The 15,000-nt window shown below is 40.9% G+C and overlaps 1 protein-coding gene across 4 annotated transcripts in view; it reads left to right on the forward strand.

Annotated features, from left to right (window-relative positions):
- The window catches only part of LOC143028277 (uncharacterized), a 1,448,808-nt gene that overhangs the window by 662,666 nt on the left and 771,142 nt on the right, over positions 1-15,000 (forward strand). For all 4 annotated transcript variants that reach the window (XM_076190136.1, XM_076190134.1, XM_076190135.1 and 1 more), the window contains exon 4: positions 7,471-8,092. In XM_076190136.1, the coding sequence (XP_076046251.1) occupies positions 7,471-8,092 (622 nt within the window). The remainder of the gene's footprint in view (positions 1-7,470; positions 8,093-15,000) is intronic.

Raw genomic sequence — 15,000 nt, forward strand, 5'->3', positions numbered from 1 at the left:
CGACAATCATAAAAGAATGCTATGTGATTCTGGCCCGCAAGAGAGAGAGAGAGAGACAGAGAGAGGTAGAGGTAACGGTAGAGAGAGACAGACAGACAGACAGAGAGAGACAGAGACAGAGAGAGGTAGAGGTAACGGTAGAGAGAGAGAGAGAGAGACTACGGGAATGAGAGAAATAGAGATAAAGAGAGAAAGAGGGAGTGCACGTTGAACCATGGTAAATTTGAATTTATAGTCCCTCCTTAATGCTGCTCATTTTCTGTCATGGCCCCTGTCGCCACGAGGACCTTTTCGCATGAAAATCTTGTTTACTTTATTCCGGATAATGCCAGACTTCGATGAATAAAGAAATGGCAGTAATTGATGATAATGTTAGTAACGATAATAGTAGTGATAACAATAAGGTTAATAATAATAATGGTACTAACTATAATAATGATAAGATTTATCTGTGCCTACCAAAGGCTTTCTTCCACCTTATAGGGGGGTAGGAAGACACAGATAACAGTAACAATAATAACGATAATTATGATGATGATGATGATAGTAATATTATTAATACATACATACATACATACATACATATACCAAAGGCTTTTCCCCCCTTACACGGGAGGTAGCCAAAAGACAAAGGCATAGAAACCACTCCCACCCATTCCATCCCATACATACTCCAATCTCCTCTACCCTATTCCCTCCCCCTTATCTTGGCACCTCCATTATTAATATTAATGATAATAATAATGATGATGATGATGATGATAATAATAGTAATAATAATATTGATAATGATATTATTATTATTATTATTATTATTATTATTATTTTATTATTATTATCATTAATGATAATAATAACAATATCAATAAATACATATATCAAGGGCTTTTCCCCCTTTGCAAGGGAGGTAGCCAAAGTCAAAGGCATAAATCCATTCCCATCCACTTCATCCCCATATACTCGACTCCCATTCACCACCATTCCTTTCCTCTTTTCTTGGCTCCTGGGTGACGGGTCATCCCTGTATCTCGGCCACCTCCTTGGGTCAGAAGTAATGCAGCAAGACACAGCACATCCACAGCAAGGCCGCTCCCTTTCATCGGCGACCCGTCCCCCTCTCCGTCCCCTCTAACAGTAAAAGAGAAGACGGGGAGAAACCTCTTCGGGCTGTCAAAATATCATTCATACATACTCCCACACCCTCCCCTCCCCCACCCACTCCCCTCCCCCACCCACTCCCCTCCCCCACCCACTCCCCTCCCCCACCCACTCCCTTCCATGCATCACAGCATTATCCATACACAACCATTCTCCACTCACCCCTATCTTCTGTCTTCTCCCTTCCTTCCTCAACAGACATCCCCCTCTTTCCCAATACCCCTTTTACCCCATCCATCCATCTCATCCTTGGCCGCACCCTCATGTTCACTCCCTCCACCTGTACCTTCCACACCTCTTTTGCTAATCTTCACTCATTATTTCCATGTGTCCAAACCATCCCAATATTCTTTCAATAACCCTGTCTCCCAACTCCCTTTCCCACCCCCGCTCTCCTCCTCGTTTCTCACTCTATCCAGTCTAGTAACTCCTACCATACTTCTCAGGCATTTCATTTCAAACACATTTAAACTCTTCCTCTCTTATGTTCCACGTTTCTGTCCCATAGAGTGCTGTCGATACAATCACCCCTTCATACAATCTCCTCTGAGCATCCATTCCCAAATGTCTATTTCTCATTACACATTTTAATCTCCTAAGACACTTAATTGCTTCTCTCAATCTACATTCTACCTTCACCTCCACTCCTCCCTTTCCCGCCACATTCGCACCAAAGTATCTAAAGCTATCCACTTCCTCCAGTCTTCCTTAATACTTACTTCCAATTTGCTGCCATCCTCTTCCCTTGTCCATCTCATCACCTTGATTTTTACCAACATTCATCTTCAATTTCCTTCTTTCACACACTTTCCTATAATAACAATAATAATATTATTATTATTGTTATTATTATTATTATTGTTAGTAGTAATAAGAATGATAATAATAATGATAGTAATAATAATGATGATAATAATAATAATATTAGTGATATATATTATAATTGTTATATAATAATAATAATGATAATTAATAATAATAATGATGATGATAATGATAGTAATGATAAGTTATAGAAATAATAAAGATCGATAATAATAATTATAATTATTACTATTATAAGTGTGACAACGGTTATGATACATGGGTAAATATGATAAAAATAACGATAAACATATCAACAAAGTTACCATAAACAGAATATTAAACAACATAGAAAATAATACACGATATTATAGAAATTGAAAGCCAAAAGCAAGAGTACAGGAAGTATTTCGAAAAATGTCATTCTTTGGCTTCAATCCAAATACCTGAACGCTCTCAGTTGTGTTGTCAGCCAGCTGTTGTCAGCCAGCTGTTGTCAGCCAGTTTAAGTGTGTTGACGTTGATCAGTGGTCAAACTGTGGTAATTGTCTCCTTCCGGCTCTGTGGTGCCCCTCAACGCGCCCAAAGTTGTTCGAAATTTTTGCAATAATTTAGTAAATGCGCTTATCATGTTCCATTACAACATGTTGGTCTGTTCCTGCTTTCTCTCTCTCTCTCTCTCTCTCTCTCTCTCTCTCTCTCTCTCTCTCTCTCTCTCTCTCTCTCTCTCTCTCTCTCTCTCTCTCTCTCTCTCTCTCTCTCTCTCTCTCTCTCTCTCTGTCTCTCTCTCTCTCTCTCTCTCTGTCTCTCTCTGTCTGTCTCTCTCTCTCTCTCTCTCTCTCTCTCTCTCTCTCTCTCTCTCTCTCTCTCTCTCTTCTGAAGAAGCTCTAAGCCAAACCGTTTAGGAATAAACTCGGACCTAGGCTCGTGTCTTCTTCCATCTTCCTCAAACCTGTCACTGTCACAATCTCTCTCTCTCTCTCTCTCTATATATATATATATATATATATATATATATATATATATATATATATATATATATATATATATATATATACATATAGATAGATAAATAGATAAATATACCCAACTTTGAAAAGATCTCTATACATCAAGTATTATGATATGTAAAAATGTCTTTCCTAATCTGAACTTATTTTTTGTACTGCGGCTCCGACAGCACAACATTTTTATTAGACTTGAAAAAATGGCTCTTCTATCTCCAAGGGTCACCAATCACTGCCGTAGACCAATCAAGATGGTGATTATTTAGTGCTTTGTGCTGGAAGAAATCATTTTTTTTTTATGGACAGTTTGCACACTATTTATGTTGTGATTTTTTTTTTTTTTTTTTTTTTTTTTAAATGAAATTTGCCACAATCATGATACGGAATCTTATAAGTCGTTTGTTGTTTGGTGGGCTATTCCCGATGCAAGCCTTCTTGATGGTGTTCATATATTTTAAAATTCCCTTAATATCAAATTTCTTTAGAATGTTCACAACTCTAAAAAAAAAAAAGCCATGATAAGGAAGTGCCATAGATGATTGTTCTGGTTGTTTGTCCCCCCTTATCTACTCAAGAAAAACGTAGGGATAGGATGAAACACAGCGTTGAGCTCTTGGGAATTTGTTCCCGTCTCAGCCCAGCGGTAACGGGGAAGGTTTCTCAAGCCTTAGGTTGACCCGAGGTCAACCGTTGACCGTTGCATAACTTATCCCTTCGGTAATTTCTGTGAAGAAAGACTCCAGTCCGAAACGTAAGGGATTTAATTCACAAAAATTCACTGCCGTCTTATATTTCACCCCTATCAATACTTATATCATGGATTATCCTCATATGTGTATATATATATATGTATATATATATATATATATATATATTATATTATATATATATATATATATATATATATATACTCGTATTTATCAACCACAATTCACTTTAATTCTAAGCCATCAACATCGAGAAGCTCGAGAGGGCATACATGCAGAAATTGAAACGTGGTACAGCCAAGGACTCAAACCTCCACTTGCACGTGACAAGTAATAGTGATTTAACCGATTGCGCCAGACAGGAGATGCAGAGACAATATTGAGAAGTTTGCAGGAGTGACGTGGCAGAGGTTGGAGCGGTTGTGTGAATCCTGGAATGCTATGAAGGAGGCCTTTGCTCAGCAGTGGACTCAGGATGGCTGATTTGATTAATATATATATATATATATATATATATATATATATATATATATATATATAATACATATATACATGTACATCAGCATATACATATAAACATACATGTACATATACATATACACTCACATACATATACGTATACATATATACATTACGTAAGAGGGTTATATGGGACGAGAGAAAGGTCTCGTCGACTGTAAGAGGAAGCGCAGAGACAAGAGGCTATCGAGAATCGATGCCACCACGTGTCCCTCAACAAACAAGTAAATGAATAGATAAATAAATATACAAAAGAGTGAATGAATAAATACAAAAATACACAAATATGTTAATATATAAACGAATGAGTAAAGTATGAATAATTGAATATGAATAAAACAAAATTGGCTTCAAACATCACAACTTTCGCTGTCTCTTTATCTATCTCTTTATCAAGTTATCTCTTTCTATCTCTCTCTCTCTCTCTCTCTCTCTCTCTCTCTCCCATTGGTGTACTCATGTGCACATTGTCCTCGTCGAGGCCAGGGATGAAGCTTTATCTCCTGTGTCTAGAGAGAGTCTCGTTCGTCACTGTAGTGCAACATTGAGGAACTTTGGAAATATACATATTTTGTTGTTGTTCTTGTTTATTTGATACAAATCTATAGTGAAACGGTTTCCTTACGATTGGTCTTTTTTTTTTTTCTTTTTTGTAATTTTTTTTTTTTTTTTTTTTTCTCTTTCCATGCAACAAGTCCTTGAAGATGCTAAAACCAAAAAAACATACATGAATCTGTGTGTGTGTGTGTGCGTGTGTGTGTGTGTGTGTGTGTGTGTGTGTGTGTGTGTGTGTGTGTGTATTTCTTGTATTTCACTTGGTCTTTGGATCACGTGTTGGACTCGTGATCGATAGCTATTTCCCTCCTGGAAGAGAGCTCAGAGCTCGTAAGTCCGATCTATGGGTAATGCTATGACCTTGCACACACACACACACCCAACTCCCCGCCCACGAGAGTTGGAGTAACACCCCTCAGCGCTGCGATACTGATATTATTTCAGCCCCGGGCGAGAGTCGAACCCGGACCTCCGTAGTGGCAGGCCAGAGCTCTAACCACAGCGCCATGAGAGGTGTGTGTGTGTGTGTGTGTGTGTGTGTGTGTGTGTGTGTGTGTGTGTGTGTGTGTGTGTGTGTGTGTGTGTGTGTGTGTGTGTGTGTGTGTGCATGTGTGCATGTGTACGTACGCGAGTACACACGCTGCCTTATGCAATGGTACAAAAACCTTCACTTCGAAATGCAAAGGAAACCTGCAATATCGCAGACCCAAATCCTCCTTGTCCTCTTCCTCCTCTTCCTTCCCTTCCTCTTATACCCTTCTTCCTCCTCCAGTTCCTCCTGTTCCTCCTGTTCCTGTTCCTGTTCCTCCTCCTCCTTTTACTCTTTTTTCTTATAGTCCTCTTCCTTTTCTTCTTCCTCCTCTTCTTCTAAAATTCCTCCTCCTCCTCCTCTTCCTCCTCCTTCTCCTCCTCCTTTTACTCCTCTTCCTCCTCTTCCTTTTACTCCTCTTCCTTTTCTTCCTCCTCCTCTTCCTCTCCCTCCTTTTCCTTCCTCGCCATATCCTCTTCCGTCATTTTATGCCTTTATCGCTCCTCTCCTTTACCCAACCCTCCATATCATTCAACGCCGGTAAGAAAGAAAAAGAGAGAGGGAGAGACAGAGAAAGAGGGTAAAAAGAGAGATAGAAAGAGAGAGAGAGAGAGAGAGAGAGAGAGAGAGAGAGAGAGAGAGAGAGAGAGAGAGAGAGAGAGAGAGAGAGAGAGAGAGAGAGAGAGAGAGAGAGAGAGGAAATATCTTTGATCGAGTTTATTGTATTTCGCTACACGTGTTCCCTTCATCCGTCTTCGGCGCAAGAGGAGGAGGAGGACTATGCGGAGGCGGAGGAGGAGATCGAGTTTGAGGCCGAGCGAGCCGTCCTCGACCACAGAGGAGGAAATTGAGACGGCTGCAGCTTCGTAAGAGGCTCTCTGCACAGGATCACAAGTCATAATACAACTCTTGCTCATCTCTGCCACTCTTAACTACGCACCATACGCACACACACACACACACACACACACACACACACACACACACACACACACACACACACACACACACACACACACACACACACACACACACACACACATACACTCACTCACACATGCATACATACATATATTTATACATACATACTGACAGTCACACACACACACACACACACACACACACACACACACACACACATACACACATACACATTCACTCACTCACACATGCATACATATATATATATATATGTATACATACATACGTACATGCTCACACACACACACACACACACACACACACACACACACACTTACATACACCCAAGTCTTACTCCAAAACAAATAAAAACTTTTTGTATTAGCCATGACAAAACACTGAAAAGTATGTGTATATGTGTGTGTGTATTTGTATAAATATATATTTTCTCACCACACGCCAAGTAGATGATATCATTTGTCAGTCCATCCTCGCTTCCTCAAGATTGCTAATTACTAACTTCCGGTGTTCACTCCCATTACGACGACAGGATTGTAACCACCAACCCCGAATAAAAACATCAGCAAGAACAAGCTGCTGCACCTATTCACTGTCACACACGCACACATACACACACAGACACACAGACACACACACACACACACACACACACACATATATATATATATATATATATATATATATGTGTGTGTGTGTGTGTGTGTGTGTGTGTGTGTGTGTGCTATTACGAACGATATCAGTGTCATCCCTTAGCATTACTTTTATCATCTGTACTACAAAGGGTTAAAAGGATTGAAACCCATACGATAATTGCTTGCAGAAGTCTATTCAGTCTGTTTGCGTTTGTGTGTGTCTGTGTGTGTGTGTGTGTGTGTGTGTGTGTGTGTGTGTGTGTGTGTGTGTGTGTGTGTATGGGGTTAGTCGAGGTCTTGTCTTCAGGAATTTCATGATCGTCTTTGTGAGATTTTATTAAGTATAAGTTTACATTATCTTGTAATCAACTTTTAAGTATTTATTTCGATACTGATACATTTTTTTTCATTTATTCATCTATTTACCCATTTCTTCTTATTTGATATATATATATATATATATATATATATATATATATATATATATATATATATATATATATAGATATATAGATATATATATATATATTTATTTATTTATATATTTGCTTCTTAATCTATTAGTCAATTTATCTTATTGTCTATATTTCATTTTCTCTTTTTTCTCCTTTTGACAGATCGTTCGCCGGTGAAGGAAGCCAGAAAAACCGACTCGGAGAAAGAGAGAGAGAAGGAGAAAGAGAGGAGGAAGAAGAGAGAATACGAGAGAGCGAAAAGCGGAGAAGAGAAGGAGACGAAGACAAAAGATGAGAATAGAAGAGAAAAGAGAAATCCCGATTACGACAAGAGACACTTAGACAGAGAGAGGAAAAGGCAAGAAGAGAAAGAGAGGAGGAGGAACGAAGAAAGAGATAAGAAGAGCGAAGAGAGGGAAAGGAGGAAGAGTGAGGAGGAAAGGAAGAGCGAGGACAGAGAGAAGAGGAAGAAAGAAGAAAAGAGGAGGAGCGAAGAGAGGGAAAAGAGGCGAAGCGAAGATAGAGAGAAGAGGAAAAGCGAAGAGAAGAAGGAGGGGGAGAAGCGGGGGAGCAGTGAGAAAGAGAGCAGAAAGAGCAGCGACAAAGAAAGGAGGAGCCCCGAGAAAGAGCGCCTGAGGAGTGAGGAGAGAGCAAAGAAGAGCCCAGATAAAGAGAAGAAGAGGAGGAGCGAGGAAAGAGCAGAAGAGAGGAAGAGGAGGGAGAGAGCACGGAGCGCCGAAAGGGAGCATGGACGAAGAGCAGCTTCGCCTGACAAAAGACTGAGGTAAGTAACGAGCAATTATTAACTGATAGATACTTTGTTAGTTACTTGGTATTATAAATCCCCTTTTTTCAGATATCACCGAATGTTGTCATAATGTCGTATACAATAATCCTAATGAAATATATGTGCATGTATGTGTGTGTGTGTGTGTATGTTTGTATGTGTACTGTATGTGTGTGTTTGTATGTGTGTGTATGTATGTGTGTGCGTGTGTGTGTATGAGTGTGTTGTGTATGTGCGTGCGTGTGTGTATGTGTGTGTGTGTGTGCATGTGTATGTGTGTGTGTATGTATTATAGTACAAGTTGCTATCACCCGTAGTTACTCTTGTAGATCACATGTCATTGGCTCCGCTCTTTGTCCCACACACTGCTCTCCCCTCTTTATTTCTGCTGCTCTTATTTCTTCCTCTCTTCCTGCTCGCTCACTCGTTCATTCGTTTTCATTTTCTCGTACATTCATTCTATCATTTTTTTTCACATTTTATTTTCATTTTGCAATTTATTGTTTTCATTCGAGTGTTTGTTTATTAAACTCGTTTTTCAATATGTATTCACTCATTTCTCATTTTGTAGTGTTCATTTCTTTTTCATTTCTTACTTGTTTATTGTTCATTTTCTTTTCCTCATATTACTCTGTCGTGTTGTTGCTTCCTTGCGCCCCTCATTTCTTAAACTTTATTTCCTTAACCTTTCCATCACATGATTCTATTTTATGTTTGTGTTATTCCATCTCTTACATTCCTTTTGCTTTTCCTTTGTACCATTTTCTAACCATTTTTCTATCACTTACCTCCCATTGATGATATGAGACTAATTTGTAATCAGAGAAGAATAACTAAAAAAAAAAAAAAAAAAAAAAAAAAAAAAAAAAAAATAATAATAATAATAATAATAATAATCCACTCGCACGAAGTCGGAAGGGAGAAACCGGTGGTAGGGCAAAAATCTGTTAGTTCCTGCGAGCCGGTTGGGTTTGGAGGACGATGTTTGGGTCACGTTTTTTTTATCATTATCTCTCCGCTCTGCTACCGCCCTCCTTAAATATCCCTATGTATACCATACCACCTCTTGGACTTCACCTCTTCGGCTCTGTGTTGCTACCAGGGATAGAAACGCTGGTTATTATCAACAAAATGCCAAATTATATTCTTTCTCAGATGATGATGATGATGATGATAATGATGATGATAGCAGTAAGAACAATAACAATGATGATAATGCGATAGTAATGATAATAATAATAATGATAATAATAATAGTAATGATAATAATAGTAATAATAGTAATAATAATAATACATACATACATATACCAAGGCTTTTTCCCCCTTTCAAGGGAGGTAGCCAAAAAGGGAAAGGCATAAAAACACTCCCACCCATTTCATCCCTAAATACACTCCACACCCCTCCCACCCTCCCTCTCATCTGAGCACCTCCTGGATGACGGGTCATCCCTGCACCTTGCCCACCGCCCTGGGTCAGAAGCAGTGTCGCAAGACACAGCACATCCACAGCAAGGCCGCTTCATTTAATCGGCGACCCCCCCTCTCCGTCCCCCCTTGCATATAAGGAGAGGACGGGGAGAAATCCCTTCGGGCTGCGTCAAAATTTACTCACACATACTACCCCCCCACCCCACCCCGCCCATTCCTCCTCATGCTATCACACATCATCCATATACAACCATTCTCCACTCACCTCTGTCTTCCGTCCTCTCCCTTCCTTCCTCAACAGACATTCCCCTCTTCCCCAAAGCCCCCTTCACCCCATCCATCCACCTCATCCTAGGACGTCTCCTCATGTTCACTCCCTCCACATCTGCCTTCCATACCTCTTTTACTAGTCTTTCTTCACTCATTCTTTCCATGTGTCCAAACCATCCTAATATTCTTTCATCAACCCTATCTCCCAGCTCCTTTTTCACCCCTGTTCTCCTCCTCACCTCCTCATTTCTCACTCTATCCAGCCTAGCAACCCCCACCATACTTCTCAGACACCTCATCTCAAACATATTTAAACCCCTTCTCTCTTCTTCTCTTATGTTCCACGTTTCTGCCCCATACAGTGCTGTTGGCACAATCACTCCTTCATACAGTCTCCTCTTCGCATCCATTCCCAAATGTCTATTCCTCATTACACTCTTTAATCCACCAAGGCATTTACTCACTTCTCTCAATCTACATTCTACCTCCACCTTCACTCCACCTTTTCCTGCTACACTTGCACCCAAGTATCTAAAACTATCCACTTCCTCCAGTCGCTCTCCCTTAATGTTCACTTCCAGTCTACTGCCACTTTCACCCCTTGTACATCTCATCACCTTACTTTTACCCACATTTATCTTTAGCTTTCTTCTATCACATACTCTCCCAAACTCTGCCACCAACTTCCTCAATCCCTCCTCCGACCCTGCCACAAGCGCAGTGTCGTCCGCAAACAACAGCTGGCTCACCTCCCACTTTTCTCCATTTTCTTTAACCATCTCCAATCCCTGACCCACTACCCTAGCATTCACCTCTCGCACCACCCCATCCATGTATAAGTTGAACAGCCAGGGCGACATAACGCATCCTTGACGAAGTCCCACCTTTACTTCAAACCACTCACTCTCTCCATTTCTAATCCTGACACAAGCTCTACTACTCTCATAAAAACTCTTGACAGCTCCCAAAAGCTTTCCTCCTATCCCATAAATCTGCATAACCTCCCACAGTGCCTTTCTGTCTACCCTATCATAAGCCTTTTCCAGATCCATAAAAGCCCAAAAAACATCCTTCCCCTTTCCTATAGCTTTCTCACATATCTGTCTTACCACAAAGATCTGATCTACACAACCTCTACCTGTCCTAAATCCACACTATTCCTCACCAATTACTCCTTCTGTTCCTCTCCTAATCCTCTCAATCAAGATCCTCCCATAAGCCTTCCCTACTACACTTAACAGGCTAATCCCTCTGAAACTACTACATTCACACTTGTCCCCTTTTCCCTTGTAAAGAGGAACTATACAGGCACTTCTCCAGTCCTCCGGTACTCTACCCTCTCTCCAGCAAACATTAAATAACCTCACCAACCAGTCCACCATCACTGAACCTCCCTTTTTCAGACATTCTGCATGGCATCCATCCAGACCAGGTGCCTTACCTGCTTTCATCATCATCTTTACAACTGCCTTCACCTCATCCTTCCTTATTTCTCCTCCATTCTCCTCACTCATCACTCTCATTTTCTTCGCATTTCCCACTGCAGCTATCTTTCCTTCCCTATCCTCCTTCACATTTAGCAACTCCCTAAAATACTCTGCCCATCTTCCCCTTACTGCCTTCTCTTCCATTATCATCTCTCCATCTGCACCTTTTACCTTTTCTTCTCTACTTGATTCGCCTCCTCTTCCTCTCTTAATTTCTTTCCAAAACATCTTTTTATTACTTTCAAAATTTTCTGTCATACTCTTACCCCATTTCACATCTGCTCTCCTCTTTGCCTCCTTTACCTTTTGCTTTACTTCTCTTTTCTTTTCTTTGTACGTCTCATATGACTCCCCCGTCCTCTTTTGTAACCAATCTGTGAATGCTCGCTTCTTCTCTTCTACAACCTTCTTTGTTTCCTCATCCCACCATTCACTACCCTTTCTTCTATTTCCCCCTGTCCTTCTTGTTCCACACACCATCCTTGCACACTTTAAGACTCCCTCCTTGAACCATCCCCATTCCTCCTCCACACCCATCTCTGCTCCATCCTTTACTCCCTCCCACTCCTCCTTCAGCTTCTTTTCGTACTCCTTCTCCTTTTCCTTTTCATTCAAGGAGTTCACTCTAAGAACCTCCCTACCTTTTGTCCCTTTCCTCTTTCTCCATCTATCCTCCATTCTCAGCTTACCTTCCACCAAAAAATGATCTGATATTCCCCCACCCTCTCCCCTTAGCACATGTACATCCTTAACTCTTCCTATCATAATCCTATTTACCACTACATAATCCATTAGCGCTCTATCTACCACCCTTCCCTCCACCACCCTCTCCCATGTGTACTTATGTTTGACTTTCTTCCGAAACACTGTATTTGCTATCATCAACTCTCTTTCCAGACACATTTCCACCATCAACTCTCCACTACGATTCTTTCCTGGAACTCCACACTTCCCAACCACTCCATCGATTGGACCATTTCTCACCCTAGCATTAAGGTCTCCCAGTACTATTACATTGACATTTCTTCCTAAACCCTCTATGCACTCATTTAAATCTATCCAAAAGGCCTCCCTTTCTTCCACGCTCTTCTCACTGCCAGGCCCATATGCACTTACAAAGACCCACATCTCCTTTCCCAGTTTCACCTTCATCCACATTATCCTTGAGGAAACCTCCTTCCACTCCACTACCTGTTTACCTATCTCCTCACTTACTAGAATAGCCACCCCTTCCCTCCCTCGCCCTCTCTTCACTCCTGATAACCTCCCACTTACACTCCCAAACTTACACTCACCCTTCCCTTTCAACTTAGTTTCACTCAAAGCCAACACATCCATCTTTCTTCTCACAAACATACTACCTATCTCTTCCCTTTTACTCTCATCTGTACCACATCCACGCACATTAAAAGACCCAAACCTTAGGGTGCTGGTCCGAGGCCCTCCAGCACCCCTTATGCCTTCACTTTTGTTTTTAGGATATATGCCCCGTGGGGCTACAGGGAGAAGGATGCCTAGTCCCACTCCCCGTCCCTTTCTTCTCGCCTCTTACGATCCAAGTGGGATACTTGGTGGCAGTATTCTTTTCCCCCACCACAGGGAATTCCCCCATCACAGAAAGAGAATACTCAGAGAAATGGTACAGGACAGCAACAAGGGGTTGGGGGACAGCATAACGGAGGGACAGTCGTAGTATAAAAGTGTCATCATTTCTCTATGAACAGAGTTTTCTTCTATCATAGACAAAATGATGTGTGACTCTGGTCCGTAGGGGCGCCCCATATAGACCCTAAAGTATCGACTGCATGCTACTTTGCCACAATAACAAGCAGCCAATACCCCAGTAATAATAATAATAATAGTGATAATAGTTATAACAATAACAATAATAATAATAGTAATAATAATAGTAGTAGTAATAGTAGTATTAACAATAATAATTTTACTTAATGCCGACTCTGCTCTTAATACTTCGCAATATCTTCACTCTTTGTAGTCGAACACTGTCTCATTACGAAATTCTCAGTGGTCCTCTCCAAGGAATCAGGAGACATTGAATAGAAGTTGTTGAAAGGAAATTAAACTTATTCTATTTTTTCCCAAAGAGGACTGAACTTTTTTCAAAAAATAGTAAAGTTGTTAAAAAAAAAGATGGTTCACCTTGGAGTAACTGGAGTTCTTGGAGTAACTTGGAGTTCCTTTCGTGAGAGCGTTTCCTTCTTAATTACCATATTCATAGACTGCTTTACCACTCTTTTGATTGTCTCTTTCTCATCGTTCTCCTTTTGCCTCTTTGTGTCCTCTTTGTTTCATCTCCTTCACCGATGGTGTATTTTTTCTTTGTTCCTTTGCGAAGTGTGGCTTTAGGGTAAAAGGCCTTGTATTTGTGGTTGTCAGCTTCTTTTCTCTCTTTCTCTTTTCCTGTGTCTTTTTCTCTCTGTTTCTTTTGCTCTTGCTCTCTCTTTCTCTCTCTCTCTCTCTCTCTCTCTCTCTCTCTCTCTCTCTCTCTTTCTCTTGTACTCTTGCTCTCTCGCTCTCTCTTGTGCTCTTGCTCTCTTTATCTCTTTCTCTTTTGCATTTATTCCCTCTCTTGCTCTTATTCCCTCTCTTTCTTGCTCTTATTTTCTCTCTATCTTGCTGTTGCCCTCGCTTTCTCTCTTTTACTCTCTCTCTCTCTCTCTCTCTCTCTCTCTCTCTCTCTCTCTCTCTCTCTCTCTCTCTCTCTCTCTCTCTCTCTCTCTCTCTCTCTCTCTCTCTCTCGTCCTAAGAACTTCATACTCTTATGAAATTCCCTCTCTTTCATGTACCCTCCTTTTGATTTTGTTTTCGTTTTTACTTGTTTCCTTTTCTTCCTCTTCCTCTCTATTTTTTATATAGTTAACGTCTTCGTCTCTCTCTTCTCTTCGTACTACTCTTTTCTCACTTGCTCTCGTCATCTTCCTTCTCCCCCCCCCCGTTTCTTTTTCTCTTTTTTATACACTTTTACTCTTATTTCTCTTTATCTCCCTATCCTCTACGACTGCAGTCTATATTCCCTGTTCCTCGCCCCTTTTCTCTCTATTTCTTTATTTTTTCTTCTTTTTCTTTTCTTTCTCCCTCTATCCATGTCTTTTTCTTCTTTTTTGTCTTCCTTCGTACCTTTCCTATGCCTTTTATTGCTCCTTTTCCTCTTTTCCCCCTCTGCATCTTCCTTTAATATATAATTCCTGTGACTCTTACCTCCTGTGACTCAATATCGTCTTACCTCTCTCTCTCTCTCTCTTCTTTTTTTTCTGCCAACAACAACCTTTGTCTCGTCTCCGGGTGCACTTCCTGGAACGGCCCCCCACCGAAGTGTTTACATTCGTTACTGTTTCCTCTCTGAGTCGACGTCGTCTATTTGCTTTGTTTTGGCTTAAAACGGGACGAAGCCAAATCCACACTTTGTAGGCTCTATTCTTGTTAACCTCGGTGGATTTTATGACGTCAAAGGGGAGGACACCTCGATAAAGAGGTAAAGGCAGTCGTATCTAACACTCATCTCCATACCAACAATCCCATACTCATTCAACCCCTATTTTTTTTTCCTTTTAACTTGCTTCCTTCTGGATGAAGGGCTATCCCTGCCCTACCCACTGCCTGGTCAGAAGCAATGCAGCAAGACACAGTACCTCGACAGCAAGGCTCGACAGCCGAAGCTTGTGTACCCCCACCGCTTCATCACATGGTAACCCTCCTC

Source organism: Oratosquilla oratoria, chromosome 9 (assembly GCF_046742065.1).
Source record: "Oratosquilla oratoria isolate Oo_2021 chromosome 9, ASM4674206v1, whole genome shotgun sequence".
Taxonomy (NCBI): domain Eukaryota; kingdom Metazoa; phylum Arthropoda; class Malacostraca; order Stomatopoda; family Squillidae; genus Oratosquilla; species Oratosquilla oratoria.